The sequence below is a fragment of the Myotis nattereri genome (genome assembly GCF_964212035.1).
Source record: "Myotis nattereri genome assembly, chromosome: 9".
NCBI classification, from domain to species: Eukaryota; Metazoa; Chordata; class Mammalia; order Chiroptera; family Vespertilionidae; genus Myotis; species Myotis nattereri.
This window is the reverse complement of record NC_138084.1, coordinates 25,071,863-25,094,366: the sequence shown is the minus strand read 5'-3', so window position 1 is coordinate 25,094,366 and position 22,504 is coordinate 25,071,863. Positions and strand designations below refer to the sequence as shown.

General features: G+C 36.0%; 1 protein-coding gene across 1 annotated transcript in view; it reads left to right on the top strand.

Moving 5' to 3' along the window:
* Window positions 1-22,504, top strand: part of ANO3 (anoctamin 3) — a 198,283-nt gene that overhangs the window by 158,499 nt on the left and 17,280 nt on the right. The window contains exons 15-20 of the mRNA XM_081098522.1: window positions 3,164-3,246; window positions 3,662-3,802; window positions 4,357-4,521; window positions 14,440-14,476; window positions 17,381-17,492; window positions 18,557-18,614. Of these exons, the coding sequence (XP_080954648.1) occupies window positions 3,164-3,246; window positions 3,662-3,802; window positions 4,357-4,521; window positions 14,440-14,476; window positions 17,381-17,492; window positions 18,557-18,614 (596 nt within the window). The remainder of the gene's footprint in view (window positions 1-3,163; window positions 3,247-3,661; window positions 3,803-4,356; window positions 4,522-14,439; window positions 14,477-17,380; window positions 17,493-18,556; window positions 18,615-22,504) is intronic.

Below are 22,504 nucleotides of genomic sequence, written 5' to 3'. Positions count from 1 at the left end.
TTAAATTCAGTGTTATTTTCAGTTAGGTTTTGTAAGCTTTCAAGGCATAAGTGCCAAGCCATTGATCTGGTTTATCATAAGTATGGTTATCTTGGGTGTGTATCCAAATTGGCACTGTTGGATAATTGTTGGGCAGTGGGACCAAAAGGGTGTTGAAAGGCAACTAGAATAGTCATTGCAGTGAGCAGACATAAGATTCTGAGTATGTTCATCTTGAAATTAGACTGAAGAACTATGAAAATGAATAATGCTTTCTAAGGAGTTTTTGTTCAGGCAAAAATGAGGTTTGATGGTAGTATTACTAAATGGAAAAAAAAGTGATCAAAAGGAAGACCAAGTGTAAGAGTTGCTGGATGGCATCATGTATGACTGACCTGGTCTGGGGTCTTGGGACAACCATCTATGTCAGGTGCCATCTGTTTAGATCCCAGAATGAGAATTCTAGTGTTAGTCTTAGATTGTTTAAAGATTTTCTGTTTCAGATACCCAGTAGGCTGACATAACCACTCAGGTGTGTGGGTACTTTTTAAATGAGAAACATGAATGCATAAGTCAGCACCCTTCAGTTTAGTGGCAGATGGGCTAATCAGTAATATCTGATATGGCCCTTTCCATCAGGACTAAAGGGCATCTTTATGAAGATGATATTTTTAATAAACATACACTCTGGGTTGGAGATCATGATATAGATTTCCATCTCCCAGAAGTGTGTAATGGAAAGATTCTGAGGCTATTTTTCCATTGATTTTTAGAGAGGTAGAAGAGAGAGGGAAAGACAGAGAGAAATATTGAAACATTGATGTAGAGAGAAACATCAATGTGAGAGGTACATCGATTGATTGCCTCTTGCACAAGCCCCAATCAGGGCCCGGGCCAGGGAGGAGCCTTCAATTGAGGTACCTCCCTTGGCCGGAATCGAATCCGGGACCCTTTGGTCCACATGCCATCACTTTATTCACTGAGCCAAACTGGCTAGGGCTCCAGGAGCTTTCTTTAAGTGATTACCTCTACTTTGAATGTCCCAGGATTTTTATGTTTAATAAATTCGTAGTTAATTGGGTAACCTACAATAGTTAATCTTAAGGGCCCCGATATTCTTTACAGTAAATCAGGAGGTTTCCTTTAAGCAGTGCAAGTGCATACATTCCTTGATCTCATCTAATTGGTCTACTGGTAGTACTTTCAAAAGGAGACAGTCTGTTTGCTGAAAAGAGTAGATCTCACATTGAGCAATACCAAGGGAAAAGCCTTAGGTCAAGGAAGATCGGAAGACTACACCAGTTTTGTCACGTGAGTTTTGATTACCAAGTTAGTCACTCTATGAGACTGGAGGATTGGTGATAATGTGCACAATGGAAATGTTGCAAATCAACCAGATCTTACAAACATTGAATAATGTGTCCTATAGTGTGAGTTCCCCAGTCAATATGGAGCTCTGAGGGGATTCCCCAAGTAGGAAGGCTGTTCTAGGAGTTATTTTATTACTGAGGCTATGGCTCTGCAGCATACAAATGCTTCTACCCATGGAGAAAACATACAAATCATTACTAACAAGTATTTGTATCCTTGAATAAAGTTGATTTGCCAGTCCTCAACGGGGCATTAGCACAAGGTATGAATGGGCTTTCCTAGGTTGTATGTTAACCAGATTTGACTTTTGTTGTATACCTAGGAAGCTATCTTGGTGATGGCTTTCAGTAGTATTGTTTCCCTAAGAAACCATTTTGTCAGTTGAGTGTCCCAATAAAGTAAGTCATATACATATTGTAACATATGATATTGTATGCAATCAGGGAGGTATGGTAGGTCATTTGGACCTACCCATCAATTTCTTTTAGAGAATAAGTAGGCAGCCTTTTTACTGCCAAATGCCATTTGGATATTTATAATATCATTCATGGGCAATACAAAATTATCAACTTAAAAATTAGCCTGCTATTTTTGGTCAAACATTTAAGTAACTCGCCCCTAATGGCTTGACAAGGCCAGAACAAATGATTTCAGAGGCGTTATACTGCCTCCCGGCCAGACGTTCCCCACCCCTGTTTTAGGGTGAAATTTATAGCCTTTTCCTAACCATTTCTTGCTGTTTTGTTGAATAGCTAAATAGTGTGCTTAATAATTTTATATTTTATATCCCCACTTGTTTCAACTGGTGGCATAGTTTTTATTAGAGGATGTGATTGTTTTAATGCTGCTAACTTAGCAGCAATGTCAGCCGAGTGATTACCTTTGATAAATTTGCAGTTAATTGGATACTCTTTAAGAGTTCTGAAACATAAGAATTGTTTTTTTAATCTTTTTTTTTTTGAAAGAGGTCAAGAATTTCTCTGTTTCCAGAGCATACTAATGTAATGGGCAGCACCAAAAGCATACTGGTGTTCGTATCAATTATACCTACCTCTGGCCAAACTGCAAGCTCAGATTAATGCATAGCACCCTACTTGTTGAGCAGAAGTTGCCTGAGACATGATAACCTTGCTCTTTTCCTCTCTCCCCCCCATCTTATCCCTCTCCTCTCAGAATCTTGGAGAAGACGCATCTGGCCTTTATTTTCATTCCTGGAGAAGGCTTTATTTAGGCCTTTTATTTTTATTTTTTTAAATATATTTTATTGATTTTTTACAGAGAGGAAGGGAGAGGGATAGAGAGTTAGAAACATCGATGAGAGAGAAACATCGATCAGCTGACTCCTGCACACTCCCCACTGGGGATGTGCCTACAACCAAGGTATATGCCCTTGACCGGAATCGAACCTGGGACCCTTGAGTCCGCAGGCTGACGCTCCATCCACTGAGCCAAACCAGTTAGGGCTATTTAAGCCTTTTAGATAATTTTGAATAAGCATGTACAAGTCAAAAAGAACAATAAATATTTGTTCACTAATATTGACTTCTCATAGCATCACTTTGATAGGTCATGCTAGCAGAAGTCTCCAATTATTTAATCCAATGAAAAAATTACTTCCTCTCTAGGAATGCAGTGTACAGAGACAGGAAGAACACGGTGAGAGAAAACAAAATTTCAGTTGAATGAATTTACTGTGAATTTAATTTTAATAATTCAATAATATGGTGAAAATGCATCCAAAGAAGAAGAGCAATGCTGAAAAAACATAATTCAGTTGGGTAAATAATTATAATAATGTTATTATTATTTATAGCCACAGTTTTCCTGGAGTTTTGGAAAAGAAGAAGAAGTACATTGACCTATACTTGGGACCTTATTGAATGGGAAGAAGAAGAGGTAAGATGTTAGGAAACAGAAGATAAGGAATCTGGGTTTACAGATATTGCAGACAAGTGTTCATTGCTCTTTACATTTAAAGTGAAAGCAGCTAAACACAATTAGACTTTCCCTTGATGCTTTATGACTAACAAGATTTCTTATTTAATGAAAAAAATCAATGATGGGATTATGTAATTTTTTTCAAAGCATATCTATGATATTTTCTTAAACTATATTACTGGAAAGTTGGGCTAATTAAAACATAATTTAGGGTTATTTGGAAAGTAATTTGCATCTTATTTTTTAAAATATGCTTCTTTGCCAAGACTTGATATAAAAGTAGGCCAAAATGCAGGAATGTTGTATCAACGTAGGTAAAATTTTAAACATTTTTTTACTTTGATATTTAGGTAACTGTAAGTTTATCTCATAGGAAACACTTCGTCCCCAGTTTGAAGCAAAATATTACAAGATGGAGAGAGTGAATCCCATTAGTGGAAAACCTGAGCCACATCAGCCTTCTTCAGACAAAGTCAGTCGTCTTCTTGTTTCTATATCAGGAATATTCTTCATGGTAAAGTATAACCATTAATATCAGAATGTTGTGGGCTTCCAGGGTTAGAAGGAAGTTCTAGGATGCCAACTCATTTTGTGACCCAGATGATGCTAGAAACCACATCCTGTTCAATGCTTTGGCAGTACACACTATTAAACAGAATAAAAAACCACAGCAGGTCACAAAGGGAGTTTGTGCATATCCTTAAGTAAAACACTCTGTGGGAGAAACAGAGATCATCTAAGGTAAAATGGAAATTATATGAGTTGCCCTGATAAATTAGTTATCTTGTTTTAAAATGAAGTATCCCATTTAATAGTAGAAATTTAAACAAAGTTTTCATTTTAGTGTGGTAATTGTATCACACAATAACAACTTAAATCTTATGCTACTTATTTTGACACTCAAGTAGCTTAGTTCCTTAAAGGAAAAATGAAATTTATGTATTCATTTTTAGAAAAATAAATGTCTTCAGTTCGGGTGGCAGTGTATTGGATCTATTATTTTACTTTTGTTTCTGTTTTGTTAATAATACAAAATACTGCTGTCTCTTCTGGTCTTCCACACTGTAGATTTCTTTGGTGATCACTGCAGTGTTTGCAGTGGTGGTGTATCGCCTGGTTGTCATGGAACAGTTTGCATCCTTCAAATGGAATTTCATCAAACAACACTGGCAGTTTGCAACATCTGCTGCTGCTGTCTGTATCAATTTTGTAATCATCATGGTCCTGAATCTTGTAAGTGTTTACAATTTTTCAATATGTGCAAAGGGATAGAGGTCTGTGTTTCCTTTACATTTACATTGTATTTCCTGGAAGTCAAAATAAGAGCAAGCCACATTTCTGGCAAAGACTATTCAGTTTAGCAGAAAATACTTTATCCATATGGCTCAGGTGATAGATTCCTTTAAATTAAAATAAATAAAAGTTGTAATATCAAAATTCCTTTCCCTTGAGTTTGTAGTTTGATTGATCATTCCTAAATGTCTAGTGTGTGCTAGAAAGATACTATCTTCCTTTCACTCAAGTAAGGAATTGTTTGAATTAGAAAACCATTCCAACAGATTTAAACTCAGAGGAGAATTTATTGGAAAGGTAAAGGAACATCTTGAAAGTGAAGGGTTCCTTCATTTTTCTTTCTCTGGAACTAGCATTTTTCTTTCTTTTCCTTTCTCTCTCTAATCTCTTTTCTCCATTCTCCCTCCTCCCTCTCTCTCTCTCTCTCTCTCTCTCTCTCTCTCTCTCTCTCTCATTGTCAATGCTTCTATTTGCATGTCTACTCTGCTCTATCAGGAAGATAGCTATCTTTGCCTAGTCATGCCCTGTCTTTCTCTCATCGTCCAGTGTGCTGTAGTATCACCATGCTTTCTTCTTTGGCTCTAACTACATGACCATGATAATCAGCTTTCTGTAATTTATTTAACATGGATCATCCAGTTATTTCAATGTGCTACTTTCTCAAAGACAGCATCTGATTTATTTAACATCATATACACTGTTTGACTTGTAAACCAGTGTCTATAGCTAAGAGGGTAACATTAGGCCTAGGCCTACCTCTTTAGCAAGGTTTATGGATGGCATTATTCTATTTTCTCTGTGTCTGAAGACAGGAGATACTGATTGGCACATTTAAGATAATATCTTCAATTCATCCAACAACTCCACAAGGCCAGTATTCTCTCTATTAGGTAAGGGAGGAAACTGAGATTTGGAAAACTTAAAAACTTGCTCCAAATCATACATATATTAAGTGTCAGTGCTAGTATATTGACATAATGAGATAATTCATGTAAATAGATTAGCAGTACTACAAAAATGATGTTGATATTACATACCAGTAATAAGTATTTAGACCCAAATATGGATTGACATTGATATTACGTGTTTATTTAGCCTGGAGAGGCTTAGGACCATTTGCTATTTAACTTAAAAATAATCAGAGAAGGCATTAAGAGAAAGGTGAATAGTCACTGTAATCAATGAGTAAGTTTTAACACAAGGGTTATAGTTAATATCTTCCACTGGAGTCTGCTTTCTTCAGGTTCATTTTCATTTGTAAAAGGAGAATGTTGTTTACAGTTTCTTGAAACAAGTCATACAGTATTTTAGTTTTTGCCCTTGGCTCATAATTAAAGTGAACAATAAACACTGAAAAAAAAATACAGTATTAGGACTGGGAGGTTTATATGATAGTATAGGTTGTGCATTGCTCAAAGTTACCTCATTGAAGGAGTCCCATTCATCACATAGCCATTTTAGATTCTTATACTTATGATAGTACTCTTATGGTAGATGGTGAAAGATCTCATTTCTAACAACATCATTATATTATGAGGGTTTTCCAGTAGACAGATATGTTTGTGGTTAGAGCCCCATTATCTCAGGAAAAGGAAGCTAAGTGGCTGATGTGTTTATTTCTAGGCAACACTAGCAGTCAGCCAGCCTGATCTTAACTTGAATCCATTTATTATTCTTAGTAAGTTGGTTGACATAAAAATGACTGGTCATAATGCTGCTACCCATTATCTTATTGACTAGTGGAAAAATAAGATCCAAGGCACAATGAAGATTGCCTCACAGTTGAAGCACAAAAGGCCCTAGGTGAGGTAAGAAGGAAGCCATCAATTGCATCTGAAATTGAGGGGTGGGGTACAACAGGGGTTGTGATAGTGGATCAGAGACTCAAAGGGAAAAAGAGAGGATCCTTGCAGAAATTGGATCATCATTTGAAGAAATTCAACCTACAGCTGTAAAGAGGCACAGAAGTGTATGCTGTTTGTCTTGAAATTGCAAGGAGTGTCTATGAAACATACATTTATGGAATATATTAGAAAAATAGATCAAGCAATGTTAACTTTCTATTTGTTGCCCTTAATTATTTTAAAAATCTATTCTTATTTTTAAGTCTGTATTTCCTTTCTTTCAAAATACCAACATTTTCTTTATTTCCCCATTTTTCTCATTTTAAATAATAAACTTAGTTTATGTCCCTTAAGTCCCTGAGATAGAAATGCTGATAATTTTTCCTTTGGTCTTTTTAAATTCTTCAGACCAACTCTGCATTTATATATAAGTTCTCACTCTTATTCCTTTAAATATTATCTATTACTGATTCATGAAGTTTTTAGCACTCAGAGTGATCTCTGAAAAGAGCACAAAAAAGTTGTCGTATTATGTCTTTTTATCAAATAAATGTCTAAATATAAGGAAATTTGAAATTTTAATTAGTTCATATAGGAATCATAACTATTATGTTAATTTTTAGTCTTCCTATTTGTTCTTTTTAAAAGTCTATAATTTTTATCTTTTCTTAACTTTGGATTACAGATACATTATTATTAACAGTACAAAAACATTAAAAATATTAAGAAAGTTTCTTGACATGATCCACAATGCCACTCATCTCCCTTCCTACCATAAACTAACTGTACCCATTGAAGATAATCAATGTTAATGGTTTCATGATTATTTATTACCCATCTTCAAAAGAGAACCCTGTGTTCCTGTGTTTGACAATTTGTTCCAAAGGCCTACTGATCTTCAAAAACATCTTGAGTGAATTAATGAACTGGCCTAATATCTTTGAAGAAGGAAATATTTCACAGATAAGACAAAGAAGCCAAATGTGGTTAATTAACTTTTGCTTGGGAAAACAAGCATGACAGTTTTGGGGGCAGAACCTGCAGATCCAGGGTTCAAGCCTTAGTTCCCACCCAAGTTCTTTTCAGTTAAACTGAAGAACTTGTCATGATCAGATCTGCATTTGAAAAAATAGAAACTTTTATCCTCAAACATTTTCCATATAAAAGGCACTCCTATTGCAAAAATTGAATTTGGGTGAGGTTTCCATTTTGTTCCAGACTCTTGTATTATATTATTCCAGTTGCTTCTTAATCACTAATCCCTTAAACTCTGATTCTGCTCCACCTCTACTTCCTAGCCTCAGTTACTCCCTTTCCTAGAATCTCAATTGACCCTCATACATGTAGTCAGTCCTCCCTGGCAAAAGGTTCACATGCAGCTTGTTCTCACTAAGTTTCTATGTATGATGAGGCTTAATATATTCTTTCTTCCAAACTAATGCATCTCTCAGAAAACAAAGACTGAACTGAATGGAGTGTATCTCTACTTATGGAAATAAGAGCTCAATAGGGAGGTGAAGATAGTACTATTTTTGTCTTAAAAACAATCTTTTCAGATCCTCAAAATTCCACTAGTTCTATTTAATTAAAGACAGGAGTAACTGCCTAGTGCTGTAACAATCATCCATAGTTGCTGGGAGAAGACAGGACTGACTTTCCTTTTTTTAAAATTGAATTTATTGGGATGACATTGGTTAATAAAAGTATATAGATTTTGGGTATACACTTCTACAATATACCACCTTTATATTGTATTATATGTTTACGACCCCAAGTCAAGTCTCCTTCCATCACCATTTATTCTCCCCGCCCCCCCCCCCCCCACCACCACCACCTTTACCTTTTTCCACCTCCTCCCACCCCTCTTCCTCTGGCAATCACCATACTGTTGTCATGTGTCTTTTTGCATTTCAGCACAAAGATTAAAAAATGATTGAAAGTGGAATAGACCATAAATACTTCTTCTTTGCTCTTGAACTAAACGCAGATTTAAAAATGGATTTAGCATAAAAGAAGTGAACTCAATGCCAACTCAACAAATGTGAAAAGAATGTTATATTCCTCAGATTTTATCAGTGTAAAACAATAATTCCCTTCTGAACTCATGCATTCTCTCCCTACTCAGGATGTTAAGATACTTCACAGATTTCTAAACAGCCCTTCTGACTCACTTGAGCACGCAGGATTAATTTCAGAGCTTAAATATGTATAAATTAAAATAATTAATATCAAAATGCCAGACTCTTTAAAAAACTATATCATTAAAAAGATTCACCTAGAAAACCAAATGCTACTTGTTATTTTTGAATCAACACTAAATATACAGCTTTTTGTTTTTTAATAGCTCTACTTTGTGATCCCTGTGCTTCCATATCTCTCAAATGAGGGACTTGGCCTCAGTAAAAATATTTTATTAATCTAATGTGCCTTTCAGCTATAATTCATGAAATTATGGCATGTAGGCTTGGCAAAAATAGTTTAAATCAACCAAACAATATTTGCTAAATAAGGAACTTTCAATGTTTAATGTACACAGGCAGAAACCTTGTGTCATTCTTCATGCATTTCTTTTGTCTCCTTCATCATATCAGTGACTGTTGTAAATTTTGCTTCTGTAGCATCTCTCTTATCTATTCCCTCCTCAGCATCCTCACTACCACTTGGGACATTTCTGGCTTGGACTGGTGCAGCAACCTTGTAACTGATTCATCTTCCTGTCTCTATTTTCAACTCGTTCTTTCTCCCAGCACATTACTGTTGGAAGGATCTTTCTAAACTGTATTTGATCATTTTATTTTGTACTTGAAACTGCTCCACAGATTGCCATTGCCTCTGATATAAATTCTAAATTCATTTTCATGGCACATGAGTCCCTCCATTATTTAAAGCCATCCTTCCTTTAGCTTCTGGTCCAAAGGAGTGTCTCTCCCTCCCTTTCATGGGCTGCACTACAGTTACCAAACCACTCTGCTTGCTCCCTGACATTCTGCTATTTTACAACCCTGTCTCTTAGTTCACAGTGTTTCCTCTATCTGCTGTTTTGTGTGTGTTTTTTCTTTTGACTTCTTGAAGAATATCTCTTCATCTTTGAAAATTCTAGTTAAGGATCACTTCCTCAATAAAGTTTTCTTTCAGTCCCATATCGAGAACTGAATAATCTCTCTTTGTGTATATTCTCCCTCCTTATCAGATTCTCCTGGTGGAAGGAAACAATCCCTCTTGTGAATACTCTTCTGTATAGGCATGCCTCTCTGCCTCTGTCAGGGTGTAAACTTCTTAGTAGCTTCCTCATTTTTGTATCTCCAGATCCCTGCCTACTACCTAGGCAATTAATATTTAAACTATATTTTAATTATTATATTCTCCAAATATCCTATCATCTTGAATATTTCATGTGTTCAAAATTATTTGTCATTGAAATTATGTTTTCAGTGTCTTCCAAGTTTACAGCACTTGTTATTTTTATTCAAACTAGTAACCAAATAATGTACATTATCTTAAGATTTAAGAACAGACACATGATGGTATCCCTAAGTAAATATTTGGGATAAAAATAAGAGTTAAAATAATCAAAATTTGATTGCAAGTTCATCTTAAAGATCATGAGAGTAACTTAAGGAGTGTTTTCTGCTCTTACTATGCTTGAAATCAGCTGAGTCACTTGCAAAAATGACAGACCCAAAGTTCCATTCAGGATCTCCTTTGTGGAGCTAAGCAATCTATATTTTAAAAAGTATAAGTGCTTCTGATTTATTCAGTCCCTAAAATAGCATTAGGAAATGAGTGATTCAAGGGATCTAAGTAATTTAAATACATAGCCAAGGTCAGACACCACATTTCCAAAGATAATTGGAAATAATTTAACAATAATCAAAAATCTAACTTATTATTTTTAACATCTCTTTACTAGGCATATAGCTAAAATCCCACAAAGCCAGGATTTGAAACCATGAGTTGCTCTTTATTAACCCCCATCTTTTTTCTTCTTTATTTTGCCACCCATGAAAATGCTGTGTTATTTAAAGGTAGCAAGATTACTGTTACATAAATGTTACCATCATATCAGGAAATATTTCCAAGAAGATTTTAATGAAAAATTAAAATGTGCAATTATTCTAGTGTATATTCTTGTTGCTTGTCAATTATACCCTAATTCATTTAAGAATAGGTCATAGCTGTCCGGTCTCATGGTTAATGTGTAGTCACAGTAGAAGTACTCTTATAGTTTGAAATATCTGGGATTAAGCCAACCAAGCCATTTCAACATGGTCAATAAAAGAATAAACTCCTTTTAAGTGCATGTAACATGTAACATGTAATGAGTGCACTGTAACAGCAACAACAAAAAGCCCTAAATACATTTGGCTAATGTAAGTAGTCTGTGCTAGTTCTGGACTCTCCCACATTATTGATCTCTTTCCATCCCTAGAATCCAGAGCATGCATTCCTGTTTCTTTCATGGGCCTGATCACTGAAGATCTCAAAATGTACCTAATTTTCCTTAACACCTAGTTACCACTGGTGACCAATTACAATACAAGTTATTAGGGAATAGGATGGATCAAAGAGTTGGGCCACACATCTTAACCTAGAAAGGAGGTAATGCCAATTGACTCCTTTAATGAAATGGCTGGCTCTTTAAAAAGTGTATTTGCTTAGTTTGTTCATGTCTATGTCCACAGTTTCTAGAAACTCAAAAAGGTGCATTACTCAGGAAAAGCAATCTCCTTTTGATTCTGTGAAAGCTTATTTGGAGCTTATTTTTATAGTGAAGGTTAGATGGTGAGACTCTAACTCAGAAAAAAGAATACTAAAACAAGTGTAATGGGTGGCTGGGAAGAGATCAACCAAAGAACTTGTATGCATATATATGCATAAACCATGGACACAGACAATAGTGTGGTGAAGGCCTGGGGTGAGGGGTGGGGGTAGGCTAGAAGGGGTCAATGGGGAAAAAGGGGGACATATGTAATACTTTCAATAATAAAGATTAAAAAATAAATAAATAGTAAACATGCATTGAACAGTGAAAGAAAGAAAGAAAGAAAGAAAGAGAGAGAGAGAGAGAGAGAGAGAGAGAGAAAGAAAGAGAGAGAGAGAGAGAAAGAAAGAAAGAAAGAGAAAGAAAGAAAAGAAAACAAGTGTAGAACTCCTTAATATGCCCCTTCACAACAACCTTGTCTTTTCCCTGCCTTTGCCATTCTTATTTTTCCCAACTGATTTGTGCATAACACCTCAAAACAAAGCATTAGTGGGAAGCTCAAAATGAAAATCCTTACCATGGCCTCCCAGGCCTTGAAATACTGTTTCCCTCTGAGGACCCTCTGACTCATCTCCTCCTACTTTGCTTCTTTACTGCCTCCACTCCTCTAACTTCCATGCCCTTCATTAAACACACCAAGTGCATTCCTGTCTCAGGTTATTTGCACCTACTGTTCCTGGGTCTCCAAGGAACTTAGTACAGATCTTTGCTTGGCTCCCTCATTTCATGCAGTTCTCTGTTCAAATGCCACCCTCTTGGAGAGGCTTCCCTGACCAATCTCTAAGATAATACTCCGTGCCCACCACCACTCTCTATCCACAAAGCCGTTATCTTTCTATTGTAATGTTTGTCTCCTGACCAATTGCATATATGTGTGTCATTTTTCTCTGGCCACTGGCATTGAAGTCCCATGAAAGAGTATTCTCTCTACATATACTAGTAAATGTGGTGGCCAGACAGTTAATACTGACCCTCCTTATTTTCTCTTTCCCTAAATACATATTCATTTCATATCTCTAGCGCGAGTGCTATCTCTATCTCTATCTCTATCTCTATCTCTAGCTCTATCTCTATCTCTGTCTCTGTCTCTATCTCTCTCTCTATCTATCTCTATCTCTATCTCTTGTCAAAATGATTGCTGCCATGCACCATACAGTTGGATGTGTTCACATTATAGCTCTTCCTGCACTTTGTGACTTTGTGGTGGTTTCAGAGTTGACCAGTCACTCTGCATGGCCAGATTTTGTGAATCATCCTCATGCTGGTGTCAGCCAGCTAGCATCTGGGCCTTGGATGAAGCAGGTTCCAAAGTGCCCCAGAAAGCTTCAGAAGAGTAATATTTCCAGAAGTGGATGAGCATCTTTTGTGATGCATAACATTCTTCCAAACATTTTTGTGCTCCCTTGGGGCATCAGCTTCAGACATCGCCTTCCCAGGCCTGCAGACAGGTTCTATGTGCTAAGAATTAAAACAAAAATCTGAAATAGTTTATGTGACAAGACATAGCGCAGATGGAACAAGACAGCCATTGTGCAAATCCTGACTTTATTACTTACTTAGTAGTGTCATCTCAGGTAAGGAGCCTGATATTTGAAAACTTGGTTTCCTCTTCTGTAAAATGAGATCATTAGACCTATTTGATGAAATTTTTATAAGGACTAGCAAATTATAGTATACATAAAGCACTGCTTGGTACCAGGCAAATACTCTAAATGGCAGATATTTAAATAAAATTTTCCTCCAAACCCAGGGAGGGCACTCAAATCAGTGCTAGAGGCACAATACCACTTAGGTAGTATTTATTGATTGACAAGTCTTATATTTTTGGAAACTTCTATAATCATTTGACTTGATAAATAGGGTGGGGGAAATAATATTTTGCAATCAGGTGCTCATGAATTCAAGCTAATCTTGTCCTAAAATTTACTTGTGTGTATACTTCAGAATAATAAAAAAACAAAGCACCTACACAAGAGATAGAGTGAGACTATTGTACTCAATATAAACTTTCAATCTCAACATAATACTTTAGATCTTAGGACAAAGTAGGTTTGAATCATGACTACGATGAATAATCCACAATAGTTCTATTGAAAGAACAGGCAGGGGAAGTGAACAACTTTTAAAGTGTCCAGATACCTACCTTTTAATTTTGCATGACAACAAGCAGGGTTATTGAAATTTAAAGAATAATTTGTAGAATTACAGGGTTACATAGTAATATTTATATGGAAACACATATAGCCACAAACACATAATACCCTACTGTCTGTAGAAAATATACATTCCCAACTATATTTACTTGGACTATTATAAAACACTAGAGGCCTGGGGTCCCTCAAGCCTGGATTGTGAAAGGGCGCAGGCCAGGCCAAGGGACCCCACTGGTGCACAGTTGGGGCCAGGGAGGGATGCGTGAGTTTGGCCAGCCAGGGAGGGACCGTGGAAGGGCTCCAGGGCATGTCTGGCCCATCCTGCTCAGTCCAGATAGGCTGGACCCAAGCAGCAAGCTAACCTACCGTTTGGAGCATCTGCCCCCTGGTGGTCAGTGCACATCATAGTGAGCAGTTGAGCAGCCTTAGCATATCATTAGCATATTACGCTTTGATTGATTGAATAGCCGACCAGACGACCAGACGTTTAGCATATTAAGCTTTTATTATATAGGATGTTTTCTTTCCTTGAGTCTGCATGAGTTGTGGACAGAGCATGTCAGGACAGGGAGAAGGTGGCAGAAGATGAAAAACGTTATAAAAATATGGTGTGCATGTGCCTGACTAGCTTATAGATTAAACAGATTTGACTTATGAATCTTGTTTCAAATAACTACCAAACCAATTTTGTTCTTTAGAAATGCAAATTTGCACACTGTCTTTGTCATGATTTGGAAAATGTTTTATCAATATAAAAGAAGTCAAGCTTCCACTTAGGCCCCCCCCCCCCCCCAGTGTAGTAAAAAAGAAAGTATGTATAATTTGATAATCAAATCCCAGTCTCATTTCCTTTATTTATAAAATGGAAATAACAATAGCTAGCAAAAAAAGACTTTGTTATTTCAGAAATCATATATTTACAACACTTTTCTATCACATGCATTGTGTGTGTATATGTAAAGCACTAGCCTAAAAACATACTTTTAGTTAATAAAAATGTAGATACTTTGTAGAATACACTTTAGATGTTTCTTTGATTATGTAAATACAGTCTTTTCTAAAGAAAACAATAATAGTAACTATTGTTCTCTTATTACAGGCTTATGAAAAAATTGCTTATCTTCTCACTAATTTAGGTAAGTCTATTTTTCTTCACTCCTTACTAGAAGAACAGTTTATTAGGGCCGATCAGCTTATAGTTGGTTTATGTACTTTAGTATTTTTAATATCAACTTTAGTTATATAATTGTCAATAAAAGTAAAAGAAGCACCATAAGATGTTGGACGATATTAAGTATAGAAAATCAGCAAATTTGGTTCTTCCTACATTGAAATGTTCTTCTCTTCTACCTTTTCACTTCTTTGTTTTTCCACCCCAACATTATTTTTTCAAAATATTTTACAGCATGTACACTATTTATACATTTATTTATATATTGTTCATGTATACAATTTAAAGGCAAAATAATATTAAAAAATTTATAGTGAAAACCTGTCCTTTGCCACAATACCCATTCTTATTTTTTATGTCCCCAACAGATTACATTTTACCAGTTTTATCAGTTTCTTTTGTATGCCCTACCCTATTTCTAAATAACAGGCCTCTACTGACATTCTTGGATTTTTCTGCTTTAGACAGCTATTGCCTTCCAATTACAAAAACAACTTAGGTCACAGTGTTCCCTGCAGTGTCCTGTCTTCACATACTTCCCTATCCATCACCTGTATACACAACTGTTATTTCTCCTCCTTCCAAAGGAAGTACATATCAGCATTTTTAGCCAGGTTAGTTATTGATGTCCACATCATTGTGTCTATATTTCTGTTTTCCTATCTAAGTAAGGTTTGATTTTTTTAAAAAAGCAAATTTTGCTGAATTTTCTACATATTTTCTTAAGTTGTCCCAAACTTTCTGCCTCAACTCTAAATTCTCTCAAAATATACTAAAAAATATCAAGAATTCTACTCATTTTATTTTCTTCTTAGAGTTATCCTTCCTGAACCCACTGGCTGTTCCAGTCTCAATGGGTTACCTTCTAGGCTTGTGGTCAGCCATATCTACTCTTGCTTTCAGTAGCGCTCTGGGAATTCCTTTACCTTTATTTTTCAGTTAGATACTATTTTCAGGATATTATATCGCCATCTGTCTTGGCTTTATTTCTTGCTCCCTGGAAAGAAAATTTCTTGAAACCTTGTATGTCAAAAAGTTATTTTGTTTTCTGTATTTTAGCTTGATGTTTGATCTCCAGTTTGGGGGACAGAATTTTTATTACAGAGCTATTTGAGTAGCTATCTTTTATTGTTTGAGAACTCACCAGATCACAGGCATTGTACTAAATACTTCTCGTTCATCATTTTGTTTTATTGTAACCATATATCTATGACAATAGGATCCTTATTTTATGGATTATGAAACAAGATAAATAAGTAGAATATAAATGTAGATGTGATACACTCCACTTGCTGGAGAAACTATATAATTCCATTGTAATATATTACTTCTGTAATGTAGTTACAAGGACAAGTGATAATAGAAGAAAATTATATAGAGGGGACAACTGGGCCCTAGTTCATGCTCTAGAGCTAAATGATTATATTACTAGGACATTATGTGACTATGAGCAAGTTTTCTCCTCTCCCCATTCTTTCTCCTCCTACTCCCCTTCCTTCTCTTCCCTCTGTTTCGCCTCCTCTTTATGAATCTCAGTTTCCTCATTGGGAAAATGAGAATGAGAACAGATCCTATTTCATCACTGTAAATTGGCTGCCTGATACATGACAAGTGCTCAATAAATGGGATAACATTTCATTATCTGAGCTAAAGTATCTTCAGCTGGGTAATGAAGCAATTAAACTGGATTGTCTCAAAGCATTCTTCCAGCTCTGATTACCTATATTCATTTTCTTTTAAAGAACTTATACCCAGGATGGCAGCAAATCTAAGGAAGTGGTTTGGGGTACCTTAATTAATAGTATGAAACAGAACAGTTATTTGTGCTAAGAACCAGGAATACCATAATGTATACTCCTGTGAGGAAATGTCAGCTTTCCTGAGTGCTGTCACAGTGCCCACCAACCAGTCACTCTGTGGATGCCGCACAGACCCTTCTATTTATGCAACCTACCCCCTTTGGGCTTGAAGTTCCCTGGGACCTATTCCCTCTTTATTCTGTGATTAACTATTGCCTACATTTTGGTGTATTTTATTTTTCTTAAATTAGATCCCATCTAATTTTCTACCTTTCTTGAATTCTTCAATTATATTACAGTATACACACACACACACACACACACACACACACACACACACATATGCACACATATATATACATACATACACACACACACATATACGTGTGTGTGTGTGTGTGTGTGTGTGTTTTCTGTCATTTATTTGGATACTGGGTAGGAGCAAAGGCTGTTCAGCTGCCATCTTCATCCAATCTCTCTCATTATCTTTTGTTTTAAGAGTCCTAGAGCCATACCATGTGAGAGTTGACAGGGTTCTTGAAATTTAATGTAAATTTCTTATTTCATAGATGATAAAACTTATTGCAGAAAATATGAAGAGACCTGCCTGAGATGACCAGCAGTTGGGTATAAAGCTGAGATAAGAACTCAGCTCTTCTGACGGGTGTAGCCCTCTTTTCTCTCTTTAAGTATTCACTAAGTCTGCACAGGACATATTCATCCTTCAAAGAACTCTATGGACAATTTAGCTAGACAGGGTGAAAGACTGATTTAATATTTATAGTTATTTCTAAATGACAGTAACAGAGAGAATCCTGAAAAACCTGTAGATATTAATATCAAGCATCATATTTTTGGAACTGTGGGAAAAGTCTGCAGATGATCTCATTGGTACTTTTCATCAGCTCTGTACAGCAAATATTGTCATTCGCTTTTGACAGGCATTTTACTGAGTGCCTCACAGAACTAGCAAATGACCGAACCAGAACTTAAACATGGGCTTCTGATTCTGTGTCTGCATTGCTTGTCATTCACCTCACCTGTGTAAACAAACTCTATTGTCCTTTTAGAATATCCTCGAACAGAATCTGAATGGGAAAACAGTTTTGCCCTGAAGATGTTCCTCTTCCAGTTTGTTAATTTAAACAGTTCTATCTTCTATATCGCTTTCTTTTTGGGGAGGTAAGTCAGCTTTATTTACATCATCTTTATAGAGTGAAAAAGACTCTCAACAGTTCCATTTCCTATTTGTTAACAAAGGCGGCACTTTCTGATCCGCAGCCATGGAAAACTGAGCTAACTAGTCTTCACATGTTTGAGTCAAAAGATTATAGAATAGTACTTCCGGCTGCCACAACCAATTAAAGCTGGCATAAAAGAATAAAACCTATGTACCTACATGGGTTGAATTATGACTATCCTGTCATCAGTAATGTTTTTTTTTTTTAAATAAGAAAATAAATTTTGAATAACCCTGGGTTACAGCTCCTTAGTGTGGAAACTTCTTCGACCAATCATGTTAACATTTTTTTCTATTTTTGCTGCAAAATATGGAAACAAATAATGTTAAATTACTGGTTCTAGTTTGCCATATGATTAACACTCCAGCCAGTGCCATGGAAATATACTGAAACTAGAAACATTTTAAATTAGATCATTTCGCTCTTATGTTAATATTCTTTAACTCGGTCAACCAGACATTAACACTCTACAGCAGATGAAAGTGGAAAAATACATTCAGTTGGTTTCTCTGTACTTTCTCAACTCATTGGTATTGAATTCACACATCACTTTTCCTTTTTTTAAAATTTATTGTTTAAGGTATTACAAATAGTAGTACATATGTCTCCTTTTTCCCCCCCATTGACCTCCCCCTGGTCTCCCCTACCCCCCGGTACTTGCCCTCACCACCCCCCACTCCAGTGTCTTGCATCTATTGGTTGTGCTTATATGCATGCATACACGTCCTTCAGTTGATCTCTTACCCTCCCAACCCTCCTCTACCTTCCCCCTGTAGTTTGACAATCTGTTTGATGCTTTTTTGGCTCTATCTATTTTTGTTCAACAGTTTATAATATTCTTTATATTGTCAAGTACTTTGATGTGTAAGCTTGGCCTAAGTCAACCACTTAGGAACAAGTTGCACCAATGAACCTTTATGTCTACCCACAGATGCACTTGTGATGTATTAGATGTTCTTCAGTCAACCCACATAAATGCTAATGAATTAAAATGGCTTTTTACAGATTTGTAGGCCACCCAGGAAATTACAATAAACTTTTTAACCGGTGGAGGCTGGAGGAAGTAAGTAACCTTGTAAGGGTGGGTGTGGGGATATGCATGGATGTGGGCCAATGACTGTGGAAGGGACAGGAGAGAGAAGGTAGAAGGGATTACATTGAGGAAGCCTAAAACTTTCTAGGAACATATGCTTTATATTATAGAAAACTGGGCTCACATGCTAACCTTGTTACTTGTTAATTCTTTGCCCTTCATTTAACCTTGCTGAATATCTTTCTCCTTATCTGTAAATTGGTATTGGTAATACTTAGGTTGCAAAGCTGTTTATAGATAAGAAATAATTTATGTAACAGAATTAGCACAACCCCTGTGGTAGATACTCTATAAATTATAGTTGATATTTATCAATGTTCTTTCTCCATAGCTACCCAGGTACTGTTCTATTGGCCAATAGCAGACTAAGGCCATTCAAAAATCCCAGGTTTGGGGGAAACCCCCAAATCTAACCTGCAGTTTTCTTTCATAGCTCAGAAGAATGACTAAATCTGCTAAAAGGCTATCCAACTATCCAATTTGGGAACTAATGCTTACTTTTTTCCAGGAGTGTCCAACTGAAGTTAGCAAGGGTAGTGTGGGGAACAGAGTGGCTATAGGCAGGTAGATCTGTATGTTTGGTGCCACCAATAATTTTGTTTAATTAGATATTCTTATGAAATTATTAGAAGCCATTATTATTCTTTGAAAGTCCCAAGGAAATAATTATAATACTAGAATCAGGAAAAATGTTTTATAGCTATCCAAGACATTTTCCAGTATATAATATGACATAGATAGAGGCCATATTTTTCAACAAAGAATTATTTATTTTGGAAAATCTGTGCAATGAAAAATTTGGGTTTGTGATAAACCTTAAAAATCCTAGAAGTATAGATATAAAAAGTATATATAATGGAAGATAAGAACTGACCCTCTGAATTCAACTATACAAGCATTTATTGACACATATGATAATCAAGGCCTCTGCTGGGTAATATGGGGTATACAAATGAAGTTCCTTTCCTTTGATGTTAATAGTCTCAAAGAAAAGAGCATAACCATGATATGTAATAAATATTTTGTCTTTCAAGCCTGACAGTCTACATACTAATTCTTTCCCACCCAGATGCATGTTCTTAACTATTTCTGTCTCAGGTTTAGTCTTTTTAAAATTGTAACATTAATGGCTATTTTAACAGTATTGGTGATAAGTGGATTACATTGGATCATGCATGTAAAGTCCCTGGCACAAATAATGGGGGGTCATTATAAAGACAGAGAAAAAGTACTATACTACAATTTAGGATATTTCTGAATAGCTATTATAATATCTCACATAAGATTTTATGTAAATCTACATAAAATGTTAATAATGGCTAACTTTTTTATATTTTTTTAATTGATTTTTTTACAGAGAGGAAGGGAGAGGGGTGGAGAGTTAGAAACATCGATGAGAGAGAAACAACGATCAGCTGCCTCCTGCACACCCCCTACTGGGGATGTGCCCGCAACCAAGGTACATGCCCTTGACCAGAATCGAACCTGGGACCCTTCAGTCTGCAGGCCAACGCTCTATCCACTGAGCCAAACCAGCTAGGGCAATAATGGCTAATTTTTATTTAGGACTTACTATATGTCAGCATATTCCAGCAATCATTTCCACGTGTTCTATGTACATTAATCCATTTATTTCTCACAAAAATTCTATTACACTCATTTTACAGATGAGAAAACAGAAGCTTAGAGATGCTATATAATTTGCCTCTCATGATAGAAACATTCTTATCAATCGATGAAGGCTCCCAGCTTTCTTTGGTTTGTCCATGGTTATGGAATTTTGAGTGGTGTAATGGGAATGGAAGCCTGGGTCTCCTGCATGCTCACTTACTCATTCTAAGTGTAGGCTTTTCTGAACCAGCCCCTCAAGGCAACAAACACGTTTGGTAAACAGAATTCACCGTTAGCTTTATGTAAAAAAGCAGTGGACTAGGGTACAATGAGACTAAGGCTTTCATTCCCACACTACCAGTCACCACTGCATGACCTTGGACAAGTTAATTTGCCTCTTTGAGACCGCAAAAATGAAGTTTCAGCTTGCAGCTGTGATCTGTGATCTGCTTCTGTAGTTTAGTAATTATTCTGCCTCAGACATTCTACCTACCCACTTATCGTATACATGTGGCAGAGTTCAGGGGATCCTAAATTCATCCTAGAAAGAAAGGGCATGCTTGGATGGGAAAATTGAGACTTTTTCACACAATAAAAATTACCACTGGCAAACCCTATCACTTGCTCAGATTAGGGAGTTTTAAATTACTGTGCTGAAACTGGAAAATCAGGCTCTTCCTGTCCTAATTATTTGTTCTCTTTGAAGTCCCACTGGTACCTATTTGATAGAAATAGAAACTGGATCAAAGCTGGAGAGTCTATCATCTTTATGAGCAGGACATGAACCCATTTCCAAAGAAACAGACTCATGTTTTTCTACCCAGATGTCTTCTATAGTGCATAGTCTTCAAGCATAACACATTGATTGCACTGTTCATTGTAATCACATTTTTGTTTGTGTGGGTTTCTAATGCTAATGTTTTTTTTAAGAGGTAAAATTTTCTTTTATTTTTTATTGAATTTATTGGGGTGACATTTATTTAGGTTTCAAGTGTGCAATTCTATATAACCTGTATATTGAATTGTGTGTTCACCACCCAAAGTCAAATCTCCTTCCATCACCATTTATTACCCTTTTACCCTTTTCTACCTAACCTTGCCCTCCTTTCTTTCTGATAATCACCATACTGTTTTCTGTGTCTATGGGTTTTTTGTGTGTTTTTTTAATTTTGCTTAATCCATTCTTTTTTTTTTTCACCCAGTCAGTATCCATGAGTCTATTTCCATGAATTGTTTCTATTTTGTTAAGGCAGTACTACCCTGAATGTGTCCAATTTTGTCTAATGCTAACTTTTTGTTGAACATCTAAAAATGCAGAATAACACAAGGAAAAATCTAGATCATACTGACAAACTATTTGGGGGCATGCTTTTATCACTTAAAAAGATGTTCTAATATATTTAGATATCCCCTCATCTTGAGAATGGGCTAGACTTAGTGACTTACTTCTAAAGAAAAGATTATGGAAAAGAAAAAATGACTAACTTTACAGTAGAAACACCTGAAATACACTATTACATCAACCAAGTGATTAAGGTTAATAAAATATCACTAGTGACATCATGTGGAAATTATGTAGCTGCTAATGGGATTTGATGAAAATGGCACTTCTGTGATCTACCTTCATCCCTAAAACACATAACCACAGTCTCAACATATGAAAACATTAGAAAAACACAGATTGGGGGATTTTCCCGCAGGATACTAGTCCAGCAGTCCTTAAAAGTATCGAGGAATAAAAAACTCATAAACTGTCTAGGTCAGAGGAGACTGGGTAGACAGGACAAATAAATTCATTGTGTATCCTGGGTCAATAGGATATAAATGGAAAATTTAAGTCTAAATCAAGTCTAGAGTTTAGTTAATAGCAGTGTACTAATGTTGGTGTCTTAGCTTTGACAAATATACCTTGATAGTATTAGGGGGAATGGAGGGAACTCTCTGTATCACCTTTACAAATTTTCTAGAAATTTAAAGTTCTCTAACATAAAAAAGTTATTTAAAAAGAATATGTTATAAGCATTTTCCATAGAATGAGATATTTGTCCATCTCCTGACTGTTAATAGATAGGTAGTATTCCAGAACATTTATTGAAGGTGATCATGCCTAACACAGAGCTTGGCAGATAGTATGTGCTCATTAAGAGTTATATTTGATGTTATTGCTGTTATAATTTTGATTAAAACTCCAATATAGAGTGGGGGTGGGGGGTAATGGGGGGATAAGGACACATATGTAATACCTTAAT